Here is a 24636-nt window from a genome sequence, read left to right as displayed (position 1 = left end):
CATGTGCTCTCGTTATTCAAGTGTTTTTGTATAATTTTGTTTGCCCTGTTTTTGGCCACTCAAAAAAAGTCAACTAAGTAATGACCTTGCAATTAGGTTTTGAAAGTAATCAGATTAGTAATCTGCATTCGTGTTGCGTTTTCGTTGTCAGTTATATTTGCAAAAAAAGAAGTTTTCCGCCGATGGTCCATAATATACAAATTTTGTTGGTTAATTGCTTTATTTATTCGTACGTTCATGACTGCAATTTACCGTAAGCACTGGGCATGCTTATTAAGGAAGGAGACTGTACTTCACCTTTGCCTTTACGAAGTTGTGTTGAAAATTATATGATCAACAAATGAAGCCGGATCATGAAAAAGTTACGCATCGAGATTACTTTAACTGAAGTTTTGTAAAATGATTTTCAAGAGTGTCAAATTAAGACTAAAAGCAATTTAAGCAAGGTCAATTCGATCAAAATTTCGAGACTTCTATGCGAAAATTAGAAAGTTCGTTTTGAAATTTTTCAACAACATGGCATGCTTGCATCAATATCGGGGTCAAATTCTTATCTGTTAGTATTGCACATGAGATAGCTTGTTTGTCAATAATCATTATTGTTCTCACGTACCTGCTGGAACAAGTTCATAGCCGGTGAAGTCGTTTTACACGTCCTTCTTGGTGCTTAAGAAATGCTTTAAGTGTGATAGAACGATCGCAGACAGCCTGAATAGATGTTTTATAACGGGTAAAACGTGAATAACAATCTTAGATTATTAATCTTACATGTACGTATATTTGAACAGGTCATACGCCTGAAAGACGCCGACAGTCGGCGGTAGATGTTTTGAGGGAATAACGGCACAAAATGTTGACTCTTCGGCTGTCAACAACACAGATGGACGTGATCCTCGAGTCAAACTTTTTCGATCAGGACACCACCTTAGGTTACACGAACCAAACTATTTGAAATTTTATTTGCAAACATTTTGGCCGAAATTGGATTTCTAAGATCACATAATCTAAAATCAATTTTCAATTTAGTGGAGCAAGTGAATTTTATCGACTCAGGTGATCAAAGTGTATTTAGAAAATAATGAAATCGTACATCTGGGCGTTGTCCACGCTCTGCTGAAACGAGTCTAATCTCACTTTAAAGAAGAGAGCGACAAAGTTCTTCAAACTCTACATGCAATTTTATTTAAAATGGCAAGAATATAGTTTGAACATGTTGAAACTACATCGATGATTTACTTTGCGATATAGTGCAATCTTTCAAGACTACAATATTCGAGTAAAAATTTACTAGAGATAACACGCACCTTGAGAGTGCATACTTAAAAGTATTTGAGCTCAAACGTACGCGTACATTTACTCCCGAAGTCACTGACGTTACTTCTTCTACTAATTTTTTTCAATGGAATACAGGAGATGACGTATAATTTAAAAATGAAACCCAGTGTTTTAAACTGGCATGTAGTTTTTATCCTCACTATAGAAAAGCATATCAGAAACCCATGACTCTGACTTCATTATGAGGTAACCTAAGCTTCTGAGCATTTTCTTCAAATGAACTTAAATTCTTATTTATTCCCTTTGTAAGAGCGTGCTACGCTTACGCATGACGTAAAATAAAGAAGCCAAAACAATTCAGTTTTAGAAAATCATAGTAACAAAAAAAACAAAACAAAAATCATATAAACTTCGGCCATTTTGAATCGCACTAAGTACCCTCCTACTGAGCATTCTAAATTAGATATGATTAACATTATTTTTTTGTGATGACCAGTGCAGGAGTAGTTTTTTTTATAGTGAACTCATTACTTTCATTGGAACTCTGGGAAGTCATTCATGTGCGACTGATTGTTTTAAAATTGGCGGGTTTTATCATGACTTGAATTTTCGACTCTTATGAAGATGGTTTTTGGTACAATTTGGTTACTTTCGTCAATTTCAAAACGCGAGTGGAAGTAAATTGAAGTTTACACTTTACAATGGCGGAGGTGGAAATGAAAAAGATCGATTAATCATTTTATTCCGCTTTAGAAAATTCCGTTGTTTAAAAGGATCAGATGCACCGCCGGACAGTTTCTGGATAATTTCCGCCTTGAAAGCTAATGAGTGACCTTTAATTACTTGATTAAATAATATGGAACCCTGACTAAACTTGAAAATTTACATTAAAGGAATCTGTCATGTTCTTGTTAACCAAAATATTCGCTCCAGTTCAAAACTGTCAACTGGATATAACTTGCTTTTACAATAGGCATAAAAACCAAGCAGATTTCTGAAAGGAACCCCGTATTTAGGAAAGGTTCTCCACTGTCATTTCCACATACAATACTTATTTAGAAGCTTACATCGGGTCTGTGGTAGTGCGAAATCTGAAGAAGCTCTGTGTTGAGTTAATAATGCAGTATCGTTGTCAGTATTTTACCTTATCTTATTTGGAACAGAGAAGATGAAACTTTGAATTTACTTTAACCTATGTCAATAGCCCATTTCCGAATTACCCTTGGCCTCTTTTTCAAAACGAGGCCTGGTGCTCAACCATTCTTGTGAAAATGAGTTTAATTTGCATGTAAATGAAAACTGATTATCATATGAAAGGATGAGCACCAGGACTCGTTTTGAGAATGAGGCCAAGGGTAATTCGGAAATGGGCCAACGCCGGAATTCCATGCTTTAGTCTTGATGGTAGAATCAGACGTCTTTCATCGCTCTTAATCCCTCATCACATTGAAGTTAACATAGTCATCGGCGTTGTAGACTTCCAAGTTCACATATGTCTAGAGAACAGATTAGATAGATGAGACATGTTTCGTTACTCACAGTTACAATAGGGCTTAATTGTTTTTGCTTGTTATGCCAAGTGTATTGTGTTCTGTGTAGAATTGAATGGATTTTGGATTCAATGAAATATATGAAGTTCATATATTTTGAACTGCGGTATTAGATACGTATGATGCACGATCCTCGCAGTAGATAGCGCTATTTAAGCAATAGCGAAAATCAGACCTGAAAAAAATCAGGCCTGTACGGGATTCGAACCACTGACCTCTGCGATACTAGTGCAGCGCTCTTACCAATTGAGCTAACAAGCGTACAGGCCTGATTTTTTTCAGGTCTGATTTTCGCTATTGCTTAAATAGCGCTATCTACTGCGAGGATCGTGCATCATACGTATCTAATACCGCAGTTCAAAATATATGAACTTCATATATTTCATTGTATTTGATTTATCACTTTCACGGGTTTATTACGAATCAACTGAACGGCCTGCTCCCAGTTGGCTTGTTAGCTCAATTGGTAAGAGCGCTGCACTAGTATCGCAGAGGTCAGTGGTTCGAATCCCGTACAGGCCTGACTTTTTTTAGGTCTGATTTTCGCTATTGCTTAAATAGCGCTATCTACTGCGAGGATCGTGCATCATACGTATGAATGGATTTTATTGTCCCCCTTGTAATTTAGTGTTTGACACTACCAAAGGGTTAAATAAACTGATTATTTTTAATATTATTATTATTATTATGTATAAAAGTTTTTTTTCAAACCAATCTACGACACCATTCCTAGCGTTTATTTTTAGTCCCCAGTCCATCGATTAGGTCTAGTTTCTTATTGAAAAGTTCTACCTTTTCAACGACTGTTATCTGACATGCTTCTTTTCCCAAAACGCATCTAGTTTAGCTTACGATGAACATAGCAGCACAAGGATTCAGTGTTGAAATTTTTCGAGGAGCGATATGTGGATTTGAGAAATGGTCATTGAAAGAGACGAAATTATGTGGGCCATCGAAAGTTTTCTCCACATTATAAAGGTGAACTCCTGAAACGAGTTCTCTGAGATAAGAATATCCAAACATACAGAACTTTGTGATTGATAGGTATGACGTTTTATTACTACTGTTTTCGTTTCTTTTCCGAAATACCTTAATCATGCCCGTTCTGCATGTCTAACACTCCCACACTTTATGTCTCAACACTACCGTAATCGAATGGTTTTGATCTTCGAGTTTAAAGTTAAAAAAATGCTAAGAAAAATATATTAAGATAAGCGTTTGTTTAATTTGCTTGTTTTTGTAAATGAAAGAAAAAAAAGCAGCACCTAGCATAATGCTATACAAAAACATTTAAAAAAAATGAGGAAATGTTTAAGGAAGACCGACTGACAAACCTTGTAATCATCCAGAAGTCGCCTAATCACACAGCAGAGCCATTGAAATGTTGGTCTCTCCTCTGGTTTCTCTTCCCAGCAATTGGCCATTATGGAATACCTCAAATGAGAATCAAAAGTACGCTTTTCTTAAAAAGTTCTCATTCCAAGCGAATTTACTGTTTATTTTAATAGTGAACTGAAAGGTAATGGAAAATGTAACTTTTACATCTGTGTCATTTCTTGAATGTCTGATGTTAAGAGGGTGAGACAAAAGAGCTGTTAAACCACTTACAGTTCTTGTGAGATGTGAGGTGGCTTAGGCATGCGGTATCCTGTCTGCAGTAAGTCAGCTATTTCTCCAGATTTTACTCCGGGATATGGTGATTCACCTGCAAATAATACATGGCACTGCTAAAAACAAAGACTGGTTATGGAAGTGCTCTCATATTTAAAACATACTCTAATAGGCCCCAATACGGGCCTATAATACAATAATATATAATAATACGGGCCAATAAGGGCGTCCATCTTTGAATTGGAAAACTCACGCTCCCGTTATACCGAAAGGGAAGCAAATGGGTCGGTCTTTCTATAGCTATCTTCCTTTAATATATTTATATTGGATCGAAGTTTGTCTCATTTCTGTTTTGTCGCAGTTATCGAACAAAACACCATATCAATGTTTCAACCCTTTAATGCTTTGGCGAAGTATGAAATTTTGTGCGAACCATGTTGTCATTGTAAATTTTGGAAGTCAGGCTCATAAAAAGAAGATTTGATTCTGACGCGGCAACTAATTCCCTTTTTTAATTTTTGTTTAAAGGAAAATCGTATGGTTTATTTTAATGGGAAATTACCACCGGTTTTTTCATATTAAAGGAAAACTCCTCTGGTTTCTGCATGATCGTCTGGACTGTTACCTAACTCAAGTTACTTAACTTGCAAAACACAAAACTTCACTGCACATAAAAAATAGCACAGATTCTATCGAGACCTTCCGCGGGTGATCAGGCTCCATAGCACCTACTAACCCGGCGATCTTCGTTTCTTCTCATAGTTAGTTAAATCCTTTCAGGCAATCCAGACAATTATATATGAAGCCACTGAGGAGATGGTATCTTGATCGTGTTAAAAGGGCTTAGGACAGGTCGATTATATAGGAACCCTGGTCAACTAGTACTTTTGTTTCTGTATTATGAGTGGTGATACAGAGTATCAATGTGCAAAATATGCCAGATAATCAGGGTTTCATTTCGGTGATTACAAGAACATGTAACGATTTAATATTTTGTGAAAGCAAGAAAGGAGAAAGTTTCTAGTTGTTTATTAACTGTGTTTGAAAGTTCTCCAAAATAATGTACATACCAATGGTAAACACCTCCCACATCACAATACCGTAAGACCATCTGTAGATGACAGACGAAAGAAAACAATTTTACTTTATGAGCTTTTTTGACATTATTATGACTCTGCTAATAATATGTACACTTGCAATATTTGAATTTTGATTGGCGGAAAATGATATATTTTTCGTAATCGCTAGGATAGTTTTGGTAATCGAACGTATTATTACATGTACTTGATCCCTTGATCCAATCAGCGGTGCAGTGCATAGGTTTCCCGCTTGAGACGGGTTTCAAGGTGGAGAAACAACACTTCTGACTTTGATCAGAATGTTATCACTTCAAAAAATCTATAAAGACTGTGGTACTTCGGTTAATCTGAAAGAACCATGAGTATGAAGGTTACAGGGATGACTTAAAGTGCATATGACACGAAATTTTTTCTCTTGTTTCTTGTAGTTGGATATCTATAGAAAACGTTTCGAAGCCTTAAAAGTGCTGGAAAAGTCTAAAAAGCATTGTTTTTGCTTTCAAAATACGCGAAATTTGCCTTCAAATTTGTCCCGGTCATCGCGCGGCCAAAATCACACGTGACGTCACATTGTGTACCCAGATTCTTCGAAGTCAATGGAACTTTCAGAAGAGTCGGACTCAAAGGAATCATTGAAATCACTGGACGTCTTTGCCTTTCAATGCACTATCTATCTACTACGAAGTACTGCAGACTCCTCTTAGCGACAACAGACCTTCGCGGCAAAGGTACAAAATGTGACGTCATGAATAACTTCTACGGCAATAAACTAGGTCCCAGTCTCCGGGACAAATTTGAAGGCAAATTGCGCGTATTTTGAAAGCAAAAAAAATGCTTTTTACATTTTTCCAGCTCTTTTAAAGCTTCAAAACGTTTTCTATAGATATCCAACTACAAGAAACAAGAGAAAAAATTTCGTTTGATATGCACTTTAAGTAAATGAGCGGGGCAATTTAAAAAATATTTTCACTTGGAAAATAAATGTGACAATTTGCAACTTTTTCTCACGTCGGGTTGTTCTCAGATTTGGTTTTGTTTTGTTTTGTTCTGTTTTTTTTAAATAATTGAAAAAGGAATGGAAGGATAAATGATAATAGCCTACATGTCGCTCTTTGTGGAAGATTCGCCATAGAGTAGAGACTCTGGGGGCATCCACCTGGCTGGAAGACGAGCCTTGAAAAGAATAATCAAATGAATATCGTCTAAAGTTCAAATCAAAGAAAACTTCTAGTATTATTGTACGAACCGTGTAACGAACAGTCATGTTGCGAATTATTTAGTCACGAGGTAACTGTTTTTGCTTGCACAAGACGTCATTGTGTTTTACACGGTTTTTCACTGTATCAAGTTACAAAGTAAATAAAATTGAAGTGTTTAATCAGAATAACGAGTGTTGTTGGGTTTACAATGATTACAGATGGCTTTTTCGTCAGTTATTAAATGAACAAGCGAGTAGATAGCGAATGTTGGTGAAAAGCTTTCCAGTTATATTGAGATAGTTTCGGGTTCATGTTGTAGACACCTCTGTTTTCCTTGTGTACACATCTTCCCTCAAACCTCGAGCTAAACCAAAGTCTGATATCTTGCACACTTTGTTGTCCCCAACTAACACATTGCGAGCTGATAAATCACGATGAACAATCTGAAACACAGCACAACACAAACTTGGTACCTAGAGATGTTTTAAGATAAGGCCAACTGACTATTCCTTTTTCATCGTAATATCACTTTGTTAGGGTAGGTACCGAAATAATCTTGAAATTTGAGGAGCGGCTTAATTCACTGAGTAAGTAGTAAGTAGTAAGTAGTAAGTAAGTGAGACTTTATTTGATGAGAGTAACATTTGACACTAATAAAACTGATAACCTAATGGCCCTCAAAAAAAAAAAAAACTTATAGCAATAGTTGTAACAATATTAATAGTAATTAAAATGGTATTTAAGCCTTTGTACATCGCAAACTATGGTTATAAAATATGGTTATATACAGATTTTAAAATTTACATGAATAACTGCGTAAGAATTTGATTATTTAAAATTACTTTAAAAAGGGAACGCTCAAAGTTTTTGACACTAGTACTCCGTTTGAGTACAGTGGGAATGACCGACCAAGAAATGATTCGAAACCATTCCTCATAGAATGGTACAACAGAGTTGCATTGTAAAGGTTTGAGAATTTGGATGCCTTAAGGGAACATAAATAGTAGGGTTTACCTTCATTCTTGACAAATAGCTCATACCATCAGCGATCATCCATACAAAACGCAGCAGATCCTCTTTTGTAAGTGACGAGCTTGGTTTCTTTTCTCTTGTGTTCTTAATATCCTCGATCCCTCTGCTCTTGCGCAGGTATCCCAACAAATCCCCGTATGGTAAATACTCCAACACTATGAGAAGTGGATCTAGAACGATGTAACGGTGCTGAATAAGTCAGTTTAGTGAGTTAGACACTCAATGCATTGGGGATTAGTCAGTGATCAAGAAATTAGCCAACGGAAATCAAACAAAATGTCCAGTACCTTTTTCAATACAATAGCCAATGAGTTCAACAACATGGGGATGAGGCTTCAAGGTTTTCATGAGATCTAATTCTGTCAGCATGTCTTGTAGGTCTTTCTTTTTGGCGTTGACTAGAACATTAGTGAAGATTAAAACGACGTCAGTTACAATGAATTAAAAAAAAAAGCATTTCACATCCATTATCTATATGGCTAAATGGTTCTCAACGAGAAATAAATAAATGGGTAGATAAGATAAGAAAGTAATTTTCCGGGTAGTGAGAAGTAAAAATTATATTTGTCTTTAATAAGGAAGTATATATATCTTATTAACCAAGCGCGAGGGCCGTACTGGGAGAATATCGGCCCGAGGTCTTGACAGTACGGACCCGGCGAGCGCAGCGAGGTCCGTACAAAAAAGACCGAGGGCCGATATTCTTCCAGTACGGTCCCGAGCAAGCTTGGTTAATAAGAGATTTCTTATACGACTGAAGTTCAAAGGGACACAAGTGCGGTATCATTCGGGACCATTCGGGACCATTCGGGACCATTCGGGACCATTCGGGACAGTGTCCGGTCCAATACTGAGAGAATATTGACCGGCAATAGAACATTTTGATTGGTTGATTTTAGTTCTTGGCCCTCTGACTGCCCGAGTCGTGTAATAAAGAAGTGACACTGTATGAAAAATAAAGAGTACCTTTCAATGACTTAACAGCCACTTTAGATTTTAAAGGCTTGTAAACGGCTTTGGACACTTGACCAAAGTTGCCACTGCCAAGAACCCTTATGGTTTTTATGTGATCACGGTCAAGTCTAAAGTCATCTACTTTTTGCCAATCAGCGACAGAACTCATGGCAACGTCTACGTAAAGATTGTTGAGGGAAACAGCATAATTGTGATTAGTGACTTAATATGTAGTCTCCCTCGCAGCCGTTTTTTTTTGGATGTTACGCAACGCTCCCCCAAAAGAACGGCTGCTGACAACCGAACTACATTCCTTTCTCTGAATTGGCCAATCACAGTTCGGGTTCCATTTTCAGGAACCTTTTCGCACCAGACTCACATTTTGAGACTCGTCCTATCAGATATCGTTTTCTATCGCGATCCTCATGTGGAAAACACAAGACAAATGGCGGTGCTTGAAGGAGCTTTTTGCAAAGCGTCGTCAAAGTTCAAAATTTTCGAGCTTAATGCTCACCAGAAGCTTGCAATTAAAAAATTTTATGCAGTAAATGGTTTGAACCCTGGGGTAACCTACAGCACTGACTATTTTCAACGACTGACTCTGGAAAGCTGGTTTACTAACTTAGAACAGACTCCCCTAAACAGATGTCAAACACCTGGCGAAGGTGTTTGAAAGGATAGTTTATGAACAGTTATATGCCTATTTGGAAGAGCACGATATTTTATGTCAAAACCAATCAGGGTTTCGTGCTAATCATTCAACTGTAACAGCTTTGTTGGAAGCGACAGATTCTTGGGCATATAATATTGATAACGAGAAAATCAATGGAGTCATTTTTCTAGATTTGAAAAAAGCTTTTGACACTGTTGATCATCAGATCCTTCTATCGAAACTAAACTATTATGGTATACATGGAAAATCTTTCAGATGGTTTCAGTCATATTTGGAAAACCGAACACAAAAATGCTCTGTCAACGGGTCGCTATCCAGTAGCTACTCGTTGACTTGCGGCGTCCCTCAAGGGACCATTCTCGGTCCATTATTGTTCTTATTATATATCAACGATCTTCCAAATTGCTTATCAAATTGTAAACCGAGAATGTATGCCGATGACATGCACCTCACATATGCGGGAAGCAATCTTGAGAACGTTCAGTTTTGTCTAAATGAAGACCTAGAAAACGTCTTCAACTGGCTACAAGCGAACAAACTCACGTTGAACATGACTAAAACCGAATTCATGCTAATAGGGTCGAGGCAGAGACTGAATACTCTCACAGCTTCACCAACAATTAGAATGAACAATACTCAAGTGAGCCAGGTTTCAGGTACAAAATCGCTTGGTGTAATAATAGACGATAAACTCGATTGGCATAGTCACATCGAAAAACTAACGAAAAAGATCGCCTCTGGTATCGGGGCCCTAAAGCGAATTAGGCACCTGATCCCAGCATCAACCTTACATCTCATCTACCAAGCTTTAGTAAAACCTCACTTTGATTACTGTGACATTGTTTGGGGTAGCTGTGGGAAAACGCTACGAGACAAACTGCAGAAATTGCAGAATAGAGCAGCCCGTGTGTTGACATTCTCTAACTATGATGCTGATGCAACTGAGCTACTCGAGTTTTTAGGGTGGAAAAATCTTGCACGCCAGCAGGAAATCCATAAAGCCACCATGATGTTTAGGTGTCTGCACGGGCTAGCTCCAAGGTATCTATATTCAAAGTTTACGTGGCGTGACTCTGCTTATGACCTCAGGGACTCTGAAAATAAGCTTAATGTTCCACTACCGCGCACTAATTATTACAGAAAAAGCTTTAGCTACAATGGCGCCACATTATGGAACAGTTTACCACGCGATATAAGGAACACAGAGTCTCTGGGGTTATTTAAACGTAAGATCAGTGACATTTTTAAAGTCTAACGCACGGCATTCACGGAAAACAGCTTTAGTGTTATAGTATGTAGTTTTAATTTTAAATATCTTAGCGTATGTGATATGTATTTTTATAGGCTGATGAATTGATCGTGTCTAAATAAAGATTACAATACAATACAATACAGATCGAAACAGACCAATCACGACCGACTTACGTCACTTGAGTCTTACAGCCAATAACATCACGGCAAAACCAACCGATCATTTCACACGAACTGGAATAAGAACATTCTACTGACAACAATCATTCATTTGACTCTGATGATGACTTCCCGCACAGGTTGTCGAAACGTCAGTCACTACCACCGACAACAGTCCTTCTCAGGACTACACTCACCCGGACGATCAGACTACACCTTCACATAAAAAATTTTAGTCAAGAAAGAAGATGTTTTTGTTAAGTTGCCTACAGGATCCGGGAAATCGTTTATATATCAAGCACTCCCGCTCGTGTTTGACCATGTTACCGATGAAAGTGGTCATATTATTGTTATTGTTGTTGCGTTGTGCCAACGTGCGGAAACACTCGATAATTCGGGCCGATTTCCTGTACCGGTGATAAGAAGCCACGAACATAACTAAACGGGTTCGCTCCAGCTAGCAACGGACTGGCAAATGAAGAAGTACAAGTAGTGTAGGAGACATTGGCCGACCTAAGTTGCAGTGTTCTCGAAGCTTCGCCCGGTTTGTTGACGGCAAGCACGCGCTTTTTTCCTCCTGATCTCCATCTGTAGGTCGAAGCAAGCGTTTAGCCCTTGCCCTAGATTGAAAGGCGTGTTGCATTTCCTTTTGATTATTGATGTAATTTACTGTTTCTTATATATTCTGACTTTTATAATCTGTAGTAACCTCTTGAAATAGTGCGAATAAAGAGTTTCAGTTCAGTTTTTAGCTTCTTCTACTTTCTCAGTTGCTCGCTGAAACTTTAACAACCGCTCAAACAATCTAGCGTTCGTATCGTTTGCGTAGCAGTTGACGTCTATGTTAAGCGTAGATTCTATAATTTCAACCAAATTGTGAGAAGTTTTCCCAAAAAATATATACTCTATCTTTACCAGGGCACAACGATGAACATGTGAAACATTTCGAGCTCTCATCGACAAATTTCTTCAGTGTTTCTCCCGACATGATGGCTAGATCATCTGCCACATCCACATTTTCGCGTGAAACCTTACGCCATTCAGATTTTCTGGTATGTGATTGGTCTGTTCAATAGACCGCGACCAAACCGCAAGGACATTGAGAAAGGAATGTAGTTCGGTTGTCAGCAGCCGCTCTTTTGGGGGAGCGTTGCGTGACATCCGAAAAAAGCGGCTGCTAGGGAGACTACTTAATATGTGGCCCAAGCAAATGCAGCTTATGTTTATTCTGGCTAATACGATCAGGTAAAATTAAAAAAAAAATTGAGAATTAAACAAAAAGGACAACAACTATGTGGAGACTTTGCCCACCGTTCAACAGCGGTTTCACACTACCTACCAATGTCTTTTGTTTCTCCTGTTAATATTATTTTTTGTGTGTTTTTCTGAATCCAACTTTGTCTATGATATCAAAGCCGATTGAACAAATGGTCTTTTGTACTTAAACACGTCGGTACTTTAGTCCCGAGCGCAACATTGGCAATTCGAACATAGTAACACTGCTACAAAGTACGAAAGTACGTAAATTATGCGATATTGCAACTTACCCTCGTTCACTACAACTCTGGAATCTCTTGTTTTTAGAATTTTCTCAAGGTGTGTATTCCTTCGACGGTTCCATGGTCCGTGCAAAGGCAATTTATGTTTATCTCGCCAATGTGCTTGAATCAAATAAAAAAAGGATAGTTACTTTTTCGGAGACTCCTGCGCCGTTTACCAGTGGGTTCACACTACCCATCGACGTTTTTCGTTTTGTTTTTCTATTTTCAATTTAGTTGATTTTGTTTTCGTTTTTATTAACTTGATATCGAAAAAGATGAAACCAAAGGCCTTTGCATTTAAAGACTTCGCTCTTTATATTTCAAGCGCAACGTCAGCAAAATGTATTCAATAAAACTGATTTTGAATAAGTAAATGACATGATTTTGCAACTTACCTTCATTCACCTCAACGCTGGTAAGTGTAAGTTGTGCATTTCTTAGGCGGTTCCATCTGACAAAAAAAGGCATAAAATTCAATTTCGTTATGCCACTGCAGAAATCATTATTTTGGTGAAGCTGAAAGGAAACGAAGCATCAATAACATTTTAAGGCACATAATAGACCCATCATCACCAGCTGTATTGTAAAGGAATGTTAACCTTATTTGGAATTTCACCAATGATCCCATACTGACCTGTTGTATATGATGTAACTGACAAAAGACACAATGCATAGTGCGGATAAACTAGCCAGTCCGTAAATTATTTTGAGATGCATGGTCACCTTGGATTCTGTCGGGTGAATGGGAAGAATGTAACATTTATTACAGTACAGTTGATTACATCTGATTCGAATCTAATTCACAGGTTATGCCGTATGAAAATTTTTCTTTCAAAACACTTGTCACAATGATTCTCGACATCCTAACACATCAATATTCCTTTTTAATGTATTCTAAAGTCTATATTAACGTTTGTCTACGCAGACAATCTCATTGTAATGTTTTTGTTTTCTAAACTTTGGGAAAGATGCGTTACGAAGCCTACTTATAGTGGTCTTCGACGAGGTTTCGTTGTTGTCACTGCAGCTTAGAGTAAGGAGGCATAATCTGAAACTTTCCCTGGCTGGTTTTCTTTCTGCGCTGAAATGGACAAAAAATTTTGCCAACCGATGGAGAGTTACACTATATCAGTCTTACGCGCAGATTGACTTATCAACGCTGTACAAACGAACCTTTTCTCAGTGGACCAGTAGGACCTCTACCAAATACCTAAAGAGATAAAATAGAGACAATCTTCAAAAAGAGGTCTTTCCTCAAGCGCAAAAAATTTGGGACTTCTGGTGGTGCTAAACTAAGACGTTGTTTTCCACTGTCTTGTATCTCACCATCAAGTACACTTTACCTGAGGAGAATCGTAGCTGTATCAAGACAAATGAATAAAGGCTTACCCTGCAAGCAGAGCCTTTTTAACTCGTCCTCGAATCGAAAAGGGAAAAAGGCTCTGCCGACATCCTGTTGTTGCTCGTTTGAACATGCGCGGCGGTTGCCTAGAAACTGATCCTTTTTCAGGCCCCCTTGAACTATTGTGGGCGCAGATTTGGTCATCTGTGTACGTGAAAAACAAAGGCGTGCGCACCAAAACCGGTTTGACTGGAGGAAAAACCGGCTTGAGTAGCCCGGAGTTTTGGGCTTTCGGCATTTCAAAGCAACAACAGGATGACGGCAGAGCCTTTTCCCTTGGAGGGTTGAAAAGAAGAAAAGAAGAAGAAAAGAAGAAAAGGCTCTGCTCGCAGGGAAATAAAGGCTGAAATTTTCTAAAGAAACTGTGGTGCTGCGTCGGTGGGGGTAACAAGGTAATTTGGTTATATCAACTAAGGTTAAATTGTAAATTGGCCACCGTAACGAATAAAAAAGTTTAACCTTGAATATTAATAAAACCTTGCAGTAAATGGTTTGAACCCGGGGGTAACATGTGAAGGTGTAGTCTGATCGTCCGGGTGAGTGTAGTCCTGAGAAGGACTGTTGTCGGTGGCAGTGACTGACGTTTCGACAACCTGTGCGGAAGTCATCATCAGAGTCAAGTGAATGATTGTTGTCAGTAGAATGTTCTTATTCCAGTTCGTGTGAAATGATCGGTTGGTTTTGCCGTGATGTTATTGGCTGTAAGACTCAAGTGACGTAAGTCGGTCGTGATTGGTCTGTTTCGGTCTGTCGGTAAAGCTAGGTTGTTCTTTTTCGGTCGTTTGTGATGTTTATGTCGTGAATGAGTCGTTTGTATGGGGCGGGTAGTTGTTGACATCTGTTTAGGGGAGTCTGTTCTAAGTTAGTAAACCAGCTTTCCAGAGTCAGTCGTTGAAAATAGTCAGTGCTGTAGGTTAGGCATTGCGCAGAGTCCCAGTCAATGTTGTGGTTGGTAAGTCGATGGTGTTCAGCAATGTGATTGCTGACATCACCTTTCCTCTTCGCCCGTCTGTGTTCAGTCAGTCTTGTTGTGAGGTATTTTGGTCGAAACGTCAGTCACTGCCACCGACAACAGTCCTTCTCAGGACTACACTCAACCGGACGATCAGACTACACCTTCACATTAATAAAACCTTGTTCTTAAGTTTCTTTCATCAATTTCAATATTTTGAATGTTATAAGCCTTAGTATTGCTAACTAATTCGAGGTTAACGAATCCAAACTGAACTACATTTTTTTTCTGCCAACCAAGCTTCACAAATTTTACATATATACCCTCTACTCTCAATGTACTGATACAACTTTTCTTTTCAAACTCACATTCCCTGAAAGTCTTTTCCCACCTTTAGATAAAACTGCACTTGCATTTTTTTGGTGGCAAGAGTCTAGGTTTTTAGACGCTGAAATCATCCTCCCTTGTATAAGTTACTTGGAACTCTTTAATAAGCCCGTTTTGTTCCTTCAGTTTCCACGACACAACAACAGTATTTTTAGCAATATTCAGTCGAATTTTCCAGGGAAAAGTTCATTTTTAAAGACACGGTAGTTATTAAATATAATCATAAAGTTTTATATTTGATGTTACTGTTAAATGATTGAAGCATTAGCTAAGAAAATCTGAATTTAAAAGCAAACAGTAAAATTGTACATGACCTCATTTATGTACCATGCACAAGAGACCAACGTTAGATTGGATTTGTATAGGTAATCGGATGGGGCCGAGTAAAATTAAGGATTAATATCACTTGTGTTTTCGGAAGTTGCTGAAATTTCCCGAGTCGCGCAGCGACGAGGGCAATTTCTGCAACTTCCGAAAACACAGTGATATTAATCCTTAATTTTACGAGGAACCATGTGATTACTTGTTTATAATATAAGGGGCAAAATGTTTTCTTACTGATCTCGCGCAAAACGTGACGCCATTGTTACAAAACAAACAGAAATTTCTTTACCTTGGCAGCCGTTGCTAAGCGATTTTCAGCCAATCGTTTTCAAGTAATTTTGCCCGGGGCAATTACAAAAATTAAGAAAAAATGCCCTCTGTCTTGACCAATCACAATTCAGTAATTTTGCCCCTTATATGATAAGGCGTAATATCCTATTTAGTCCACAAACTTATTTACCTGAGGTCCATTAGTCCTCACTGTTATTGCCGCGAAGTTTGCTTCAATTCCATGTTTTCTTTTCGCCAAATCGCTCACTCGGTTTCTGGCGTAGATCTTCATGGTGTAGTTTACAAATGAAGATAGATTTCCTATGGTAACGCATGTGGTGTTCAAGCCATCATTTTTCGGTTTGAAAATGACGTCAGTCCCGCAAGATTCATTGTCATCCAAGCATATGCTGTTTTTTTCACCTACACACGGCTTACGGCATTCCACGTCATAAAAAACCTCGGTCTGGTCACCGGTTAATGCAGGGGGCTGCCATGTTAACTCCAACGCGCTTTGGTTAACGACGATAACTTGGACAATTCCCGGGGCTGATGGTATGACTGAACACACACTTATTAGGAGGTGATATTAGAGAATTGTAAACAACCTTTAGTCAGGAATGAAAGTGTTTATTTTCTCGCTAATTTGAGGAAAACTACCCCGTTAGACTAAGCAGACACTCGATAAAATAAGCCATAACGCAAGTCTCCTCACCATATATTAGGACTTTTCCATGTTGGTCTATCTGAGAAAATTTTGAGGAATCTTTCTTTGGGGAATCTTTCTTTGGGGAATCTTGCCATGCACCCACCAATAACGTAGCTCCATTTTCTGCCTTTAAAAGCACACACAACCCACAATTCCTCTATTCGCTCCGACGAAGGGCTAACGCTCGAAACGTCAGCTTTTGTAATCATTACGGTGGCCAATTTACCATTTCAACTTTTGTTGATATATCCAAATTATTTCGTTACTCCCACCGACGCAGCCCCAAACAGTTTCTTTCGAAACTATCAACCTTTCTTAAGTATTTAGTGTTATTTGTGTGCTATATAGTATTAGTATTACAGGAATTGCGCTGTTATTTTACAAGAGTTGCATAAACAATGGAAGTGATAGTAGTGCAAGATGTGCATGTTAGGGATAAATACGAAGACAGAGTCGGAGACAGCCAGAAACCTCTAAGTTTAAATGCAGTAAAGTTTGACCGGAAAGGTACCATTCAAACCACGAAAACTTTTCCATGCGTTACACTCTTCAACGTACGGAATATTAAAAATTCCAGGTTAGAACATCTCTGCGACCATACCTGTGCAGTTAAAGCCATTCTGGTCATTGTATTTGTTCTTTTCACAATCTGTAAAAGGATACAGAGCCCATCCATATTCCAGTATTTCAATTGAATAGTGATGATAACGATAACTTTCTTTCTCTTTTAATATATCAAGCCATACAGCATTGTAATTGGAGGTTAGACGTAATGCACTGAATTAGATAAAAATTAACTAATCTTGAGAATTTGTGCTTTGAAATATTCATTGGTTTGATTTGCTAAGAAAGAAAACATTTTGAGCTCCACTTCATGGTCCAGCTAGACCTTTGTATCATGTATACGCTGAATATAATTGTGCATTGAGTTAACGTACGAAACTTTATTGTTGTTGCACTTGTAATTGTGAAGTTTTTGGCCATCATATTACCTTTGCATTCTCCTCCGCTTTTCCCACTGTCCTCTCTGCAAATACATCTTCCATTGAGAGAACTAATGTTCCAAACGCCATCACTTTGGCAGTCCATAGTAAGAATACCTTGCTTGTAGACGGCGTTTGAAACACAACTGCCTTGAATTGGCACCGACTTGTTGGCTGGAGCCCAGGAGCGTGGTAGTGACACCAAGCTACTAGCGACAGTAAATTCTGGGCAGACATAATAACTGACAGTGACAGAGTAGATGACGCTGCATGAACCTTGGTCATGAAGAGCCAGAACGATGTAATTTCCTTTAACGTCGACATCAAACGTTTTTGTAGTTGTGGGATGGTTACCAAAGATCGTTGCAGCTGCATTGTGTATTTCAGCAATCTTTTCATAAGAGGCGTTGTTTTGTAAAGGGTCAGGTACTGTCGGATTCCCGCTTTGATGCAGATAAAAGTCGAAGTAGTCTCTGCAAAAATTATCTCCACCAAGTTTTTTACAGTCTCTTGTTCTGAATGTAACGGTAATACTAACCTTTTTTACTATACTTGGGACTATGATGGGGTTACTTTTAAGCCAACTATTTGGTTGATTTCCCCTGATAACACAAGTTGTGTACTGTGGCTTCTCATTACGGAAATCTGTTGACCTTTTCCACTGTTAAAAAAACAATGACGAAATAAAACATTTTAATCGATTTCAATTAATCGATTTTTTTTTTCTGCTGTTCAGTGCTCTTAAGCTTGTATGCTTATATTGAGACCGTCAGGAAAGGAATTTTTACCCCAGTTCTTTACAATATACTTTACGCATAATGAATCACTGAAGTCACTGAGCTGTTTTCATGATGATAAGCACGAGACTTGTGGAGGCTGATTTTGATCATTTATGAGAGTAATTCGTTGGTAAATTATGACTTGCAGTCGTGGGCGTCTGAAATGAATTTTGAGAAACCTGTCTTTCTTGCTTTATTCGTTTTGTGAATCATATATTAACTAATTACAGATACTCCAAGGCTTTTTGATATCATATATATGTAAAATTTTTAATGACAAATTAGTGTCACGCTCTTAATTGAAATAGACTAAAGTCGTGACTGCCCTGCCATTTCTAACTTGACATGCTGACATTAATTTTAGGGTGAGGTAAAGAAATCTATAGAGAGTTTTAAGTGTTGCAATTAATTCTGTTAGGAAAAATCCAACATGGCTACTGGTTGTGGGCCTGTACCGAGGTAAGCAGTCCAGGGTAAAAGGTACATTTTAAGTAAAAGTCTAAGTGCTCCTCCATTTTCGCCAACCAGTGTGCTCAATATCAATACCAACCTTTTTTAAACTGAAATCTGGTCTTTTGCCCAATGACAACAATGCTATTGTAGCATGAATTCGAAAAGATTAGGTTTCTTTTGCCATTCAAAATTAGTGATTCATAATTTCTTTTACATCAATGAACAGTCTATGAGCCAAGTCCTCCCAGGTAGATTTACACGGACAACGGATCAAGTAAATTTGGCACTTTCTTTTAATTTCTCTTTAAACTTTTTTGATAACATGAGCGTAAACGATGTATGCTCGTGCTTATATAGGGGTGGAAGAACCTCCATAACTTGGTCTTCGTGCTTCTTTTGTCGTAGAAAAAAACGTTAGAAAACGACCGGTTACGTGAGTCTTAACGATGAAGATTACACATGACTTCCTTTTCCTTGGTTGTGATGATTTTCTTTTCACCTTCCAAGGGATGCCAAAAAGTTCGCTGTTAATCTCCCCATTTCTTACTTGATATTTGACTGGTTGCTTAAATAGGCCTCCTGATGCCCTTCCCACGTTTACTTCTAGTTGTGGCTTTTAAGTTGTTAGCAACATGTTAATCCAATACTACATCAAGATGCTTTGCGTAGGAAAGCTGCCTCCGAATATAGGGTAAAACGCAATAAGTGGAATATTCCACATATGTTAACTTACATTTAAACTACTGTTGCCCTATCGAAGGTAATGGCATCCACTGCATCGGTCACGTCAGCTTGTAGAGCTGCGAAACTCTGCAAACATTCAGCCTATTCCGATTTCCCCTTTCACATTGTGAAAGTGATGGCAGACCACTTTGGTTTTCGTGTGGGAAAAGCTCATGAAGATTTCCCTACCTTGTTTGATACGAAATGGTCAAGCTTGAAATAGAGAAAAGTCATTCTCCTGGAAATTGGATGATCGAAACAGTGCTTTGGTTCTTTGGATCAGACGTTCCGCTAGAAATGAGGGGTACTGTGTCTGCCTCTGTTTCCAGAACTAAGAGATATTCTGTTTTCATCATGAGGGGATTTTCTCCTTTTCAAATTGTTTTCGATAGAGCTTTTTCATCTCTGTATCCATAGACTTTGTACGTTGTTGGTATCTTCGCAATGCTTTTCACTTTGTCCAATTTTTTACCCAAAATAATGGGGGAGGGAGGGGGGAGCAGGCCTAAAGCTCGAAAACGTCAACTTTGAAAACCTGTACGCCAATTTACATTATCAACTTAGTTGATAAAACCAACTTACCTTGGTATCCCCACCGACACCGTGACAGCACCACAATTTCTTTAGAAACTTGCCCCCAATATTAATTTGACTCTAACAGATGTTTGCAATCTTAACAGCTTGCAAAAACATTAATTGACAAAGTAAGCATACCCCATAAGGTGTCACTTGCCATGATATTGTCCAATCATCCCAATTTCTCCCTGTCGGCCTCTGATAAAAGTCAACTGTATAGGAAACAGGTTTGTAAATTAGCATTACATCTGTGTTGCGAAAGCTCTCAATGATGCAGCGTTTGTACAGCAGCCAAAACGAAGTGGTCTCCCAAAAAGAGGTTGTAGTGTCTGGGTACACAGACAAACGAATCTTTAATGTTTTGATAAAACCTGTTGGTTCAATGAACCTCACCCCATTATAAATTTTGTGCGACAAATTTTGCTTCTTTTTAGTGTTCACTCCATCCAGGTAATAGTTCTTGCTCATTGAGTATCGATTGCGAGCCTGTTTACTGAAGGTGTAGTCTCCCTCCGAAGATCGCAAACTCTCTGCTATATCTGAGATAAATTTGATTTAGGAGAGGAGAAAATAATCCTCAGAGACAAGTTTCACTTTACTGATGCTATGTCTTTTTTCTAGAATTTGTATTTAAGTTACATGTACATACTTATTATGAAGATTGATTTTCTGAGTTTCGCGTCAGTTGCGCGTCGTCGTTGACCTGATAACTGATGTGAAATGATACTGAATGGAATTATTGTTAGATGGGAGACTTAACTCACATACAGAATTTTCCCTGGTGGTTCGAGATTATATTTCATACCTCTATTCGCCGATGAGAAGGTTAAAATCTGTAGGATAGTAACAAATGTAATTAAGAAGTACTCCATGTGCTTGCGGGTAGAGCACCTTGAGCTACCTAGGGTTAAAATACAATAGGGCTTATAACTAGATGTACCTTAGTACTCTTCAATCAGTTAAATTTGTGAGCTCTATTTAAGAAATGAATGATACATTTTTCCAACTCAATCCGAATACTTATGATAGAATGAATAATTGAACTACCACCTATTTATAATATACTTTAATTTCTAAGATCCCGCCTTCGATCTTTGAAATGTTTTCAAATCGCACTTCCCTTGTTTAGGTTAATATAAAAGCTAATAATCGGGTGATAACTCAGCCGCTAAGTCCCTGATCAAGTGTATATATTCTTGAATTACCTTTAATATGCATTCTGATTGTCATTTTCGGAAGAATCAAACAAATTATTTGCATAACATCATAGAGCCTGGGCTGGGGGAGACAGAAAATGAGGCACTTATTGTGATGAGCACGATTACACAGTAGTCAAACCCTTCAACGAAAAATATGAAAACAAACATTTTGAAAATGGCAGCCACAATTTTTGAACGACTTGCAACGTACCGGAGAGGCACTTAATTTATTACATGTAGGACCTGAACAAAAGATTCCTAAGAAAAAGAGAATCCTTTTGAAATACATTTTCAGAATGGTTTGAAAAATTTATGATCGTTCACTTTCATAAATTAAAATTTGCTGTTCATTATAACCAGAAACAAAGTTCATCAGAAAGTTCATCAGCAAGTTCATTATATAAAGTTTGTTGTTTTATTTATCGTTTGAAAAGAGCCATTTTGAAACAAGACTTTGAGACCACCTACTGCGTATTCGCATGTTTCACGTAAACATTGTTTTTTAGTTCTAAGACTTTAGAGAATATGGTGACACTATGTAACTACCTCTCCGTTTGTAACCTTATCGCTTTTGAAGCGTCTATTAACAGAAAAAAAATTATCCCAATATGTCCAATGACTGGCCATCGATTCTGTTGGTTGTTTTCTCGTGAAAATAATGATAAAGACAATTCTTTGAAGGTTGGTAATTTAGTGTTCCTTGTGATTTGGTGACCGTCGGTTAAAACCGTTAATCTTTAAAAAGGTTTTTCTAGTTTTCTAACACTTGGTATTCATTCTCTAAGGCTTAAAAATGGGTTGCTTAGAGGTCTTTGCTTTATAGCTAAACTTTGATAGTTTCCTATGAAAAGAGCTTTATGTATACGAATTAGATTTTAGATTTTTTTTACATCTATTCAACGGAAACTTTATAGTCATTTAAACGACCTTAAGGGGCACAGATTTATATACTTTTTTTCCACTTTTAATGAATGACTGCCTCTAAAATGTAAGATGAACTTACAAAAACAGTAACAAAGAGAAAATTAACATCGAAACACTTCCCCTATGCTGAATCCTGTTCTTTTTCCCTTTTGTTTTGTTTTTGTTTTGTTGTTTTTTTCTGTTTGTTTTCTGCGCCAAGGAGTGTTCTGGGACAGGTGAAAGGAGTCTCGTTTCCTGAACTCTAGCTCTAAATTATTTTGTGGCCTTAATAACTATTGACTTATTTATGGGTTCATTTAAGGGTGCATTCGGGTAAATAGTTGGTTCACCTCGTGACATGGCGTCACGATGAGCATTACATTTTGAACCTGAAGAAGCACAAACAAATACATGTTTTCTTCAGTTTGGTTGTGTGTATTTGGTTATGTAGCATATGCAGTAAAATTTTGTTTCGAAATATTCCGTGTCACCGATAGATTCTATTCATTTGTGCATGGGAAAGCTGGTATTTCAGGTAATATCCTGAAAAACAGGAATTTGATTGGGTTTTAAAGAGGCGGCTGGCCCCTTGACTAACCTGATAACATTACAAACATTTCAAGAATAATTGCAAGATGAAACAGATTAAAATGATATTATAGTGAATGTTTTACCAAACTCAATATAATACGAAAACCTTTTTCATTAAGGCGAGACCAGGTGTCTAGTACACAACATGTGTGAAAGGTACAAAGGTGTTGATAAGTGCGAGAAATTATAATTTTTGACGTTTGAGCTTGCAGATGGCAATAACCATTTACCGAAACCTTAGGCTATTGTGCTAAATTTAGAAAAAATGTTTGATATTAGACGTTTTTCGCTCTCTTTAAAAGACAACCCAATACGAGGTCTTGAAACGGAGACCGACTGCATGACTCAACCCTTTGTTGCAACTTTAATGCAGCCTTACTGCATATACCACAGCAAAAAAAAAAAAAAAAAACAGGTCAAACTTGTCTTTAATTAAACCACAAGCAACAATCAATCTACTTTTATTTTTTAAACTATTTGGAGTACCAGATTTTGCCTAAGGTTTCTAAAAATTAGGAATTTCAATATCAAACTAAACTTGAGGCTCCATTTTTGAGAATAACACGAAATATACTTTCTGATACAAATATCACTAACAACTATTTCCTACGCGAACCCTTATACCTCGTAAGCAGCAAGCAGTTTCTTGATTTCACTTCTACATGCATACTAAGGAGGTAAAGTCACCCAAGTGTAGGTAATTATCATACATGCAGAGACATTTCTATCCCAATGTAAATGGCACTATGATGAACTGGAGGAAGCAAACACAGAGAATCCGCTTTGCCTCACTTTATCGTTAATTGACTGTCTGTTGGTTACACATGGCTTGTCTACTTAATCTGTTACGTACCTGCACAGTAGTACCTTACTCGTTAAAAGATTGTATTGAACAAAGCTGACGGCCAACAAACCTTAGCTACCTAAGCTGGATGGAAATAGCTAACAATATTAGACTCCTATGCATTAGGCTTCCTTAATGAATGCTTGCGCCAGTGGTAATGTCGGTCTGCGCTAATATATAGGCTCTGTGGGTACTTAATGTAACAATCATCTGGTGGTATTGTGTACACTTATAAATCGATTTACACTGAGTGTTTTATGACTGTCATACTACGCTTCTAAGGATGTAAAGCTAGGTTGAAATACAAAAGTTACTACAGAGCTCTCATTGATTAATATCAAGCTTAATTTATTTAGTGTAAGACCTGAACCAAAATCTCTCCCGATAGAATCCTAAGAAAAAAGCAATCCATTGAAAAAAATGATAACCTAGGTCAGTATACACAAAAGCTTCACATATGGCCAACAATAATTCTCAAAGCGATATTTGTGTGGGGTTATACAGTCCTTCCATTCTCGTAACAGATCAAGAATTTACACTCGACTCGTTGACGTTTTATCTTTTACTAAAGCTAGTTGGAATCTAGGACATGACGCAGAAAATGAAACCCACTTTTCTTCAACTACTGTATTAAGTTATCCCCGCCATAGAAAAGCATGTAATTTATTTAATCACTTTCACCAGGGTATGGTGAGGGTCGCACAACAGAGCCAGGCTCCAAATTAAGTGCGCCCAATATCCCACGCATCCCACCCCAGGGGAGGACATCCATCACACAGTAATCTCCTGTGTGGGAAATTAACGTCTCCTACCCCAACCCTGCAGGAGACGGGACCTCCATTTTATTCGTCCCTATCCGAGAAGACTAGAATATCTAACCATTTCTTGATGTTATAGAAAGTTAGCAAATTCTTCTCAATTATTTTAAGACCCTGAGTGTTGGTCCGGCCGGGGCTCGAACCCTCGACCTCCCGCACAACAGTCCAGCGCTCTATCCATTGAGCTAACCGGGAGGCGGTAAGAAAGTAGAACGCCACGAGATTCCAAATGGCAACCTACACGTCCAGATCTTACCTTCAAACTTGCTAAAAAGCCGTATTTATTCTCGTTATGAGAACCTGTTAATGTCTGGCAAAACGCACACGACATTACAACGCAAAATTTTGCAACGTTGTTGCGCGTAACATGTTGCACTCGTTAGGCCACTCTGCAACAAC

At 38.0% G+C, this 24636-nt stretch overlaps 1 protein-coding gene across 3 annotated transcripts; it reads right to left on the bottom strand.

Annotated features, from left to right (window-relative positions):
• Nucleotides 1-1156: 1156 nt before the first annotated feature.
• LOC111341132 (ephrin type-A receptor 4-like) lies at nt 1157-23539 on the bottom strand. 3 transcript variants are annotated; one of them, XM_088730381.1, is made up of 19 exons: nt 23429-23539; nt 20688-20783; nt 20021-20094; nt 17361-18012; nt 16970-17017; nt 15850-16220; nt 13498-13534; nt 12959-13055; nt 12720-12775; nt 12331-12444; nt 8713-8877; nt 8034-8144; nt 7729-7916; nt 7038-7157; nt 6618-6688; nt 5507-5547; nt 4434-4530; nt 4160-4259; nt 1157-2771 (listed from the first exon to the last, which is right to left on the bottom strand). In XM_088730381.1, the coding sequence occupies exons 2-19, from the start codon at nt 20752-20754 to the stop codon at nt 2706-2708; spliced, it is 2475 nt and encodes an 824-aa protein (XP_088586507.1). In that variant the 5' UTR covers nt 20755-20783; nt 23429-23539; the 3' UTR covers nt 1157-2705. The 3 variants fall into 3 exon arrangements, with proteins under 3 accessions (XP_088586507.1, XP_088586508.1, XP_088586509.1); XM_088730382.1 differs by lacking the exon at nt 7038-7157; XM_088730383.1 differs by lacking the exons at nt 1157-2771; nt 4160-4259 and having other exon boundaries at nt 4430-4530.
• Between the last annotated feature and the right edge of the window lie 1097 nt (nt 23540-24636).

Source organism: Stylophora pistillata, chromosome 8 (genome assembly GCF_964205215.1).
Source record: "Stylophora pistillata chromosome 8, jaStyPist1.2, whole genome shotgun sequence".
Classification (NCBI taxonomy): domain Eukaryota; kingdom Metazoa; phylum Cnidaria; class Anthozoa; order Scleractinia; family Pocilloporidae; genus Stylophora; species Stylophora pistillata.
This window is presented reverse-complemented; position numbering and strand designations above follow the sequence as displayed.

Coding starts and splice junctions, on each gene's coding strand:
- LOC111341132 (XM_088730381.1), bottom strand. CDS start 20,754: ATGGAGTACTTCTTAATTACATTTGTTACTATCCTACAGATTTTAACC. Junction 13,056..13,497: donor TACTGGTCCACTGAGAAAAG/GTTCGTTTGTAC, acceptor TTCACCCGACAG/AATCCAAGGTGACCATGCAT. Junction 4,260..4,433: donor CCTCACATCTCACAAGAACT/GTAAGTGGTTTA, acceptor TTCTCATTTGAG/GTATTCCATAATGGCCAATT.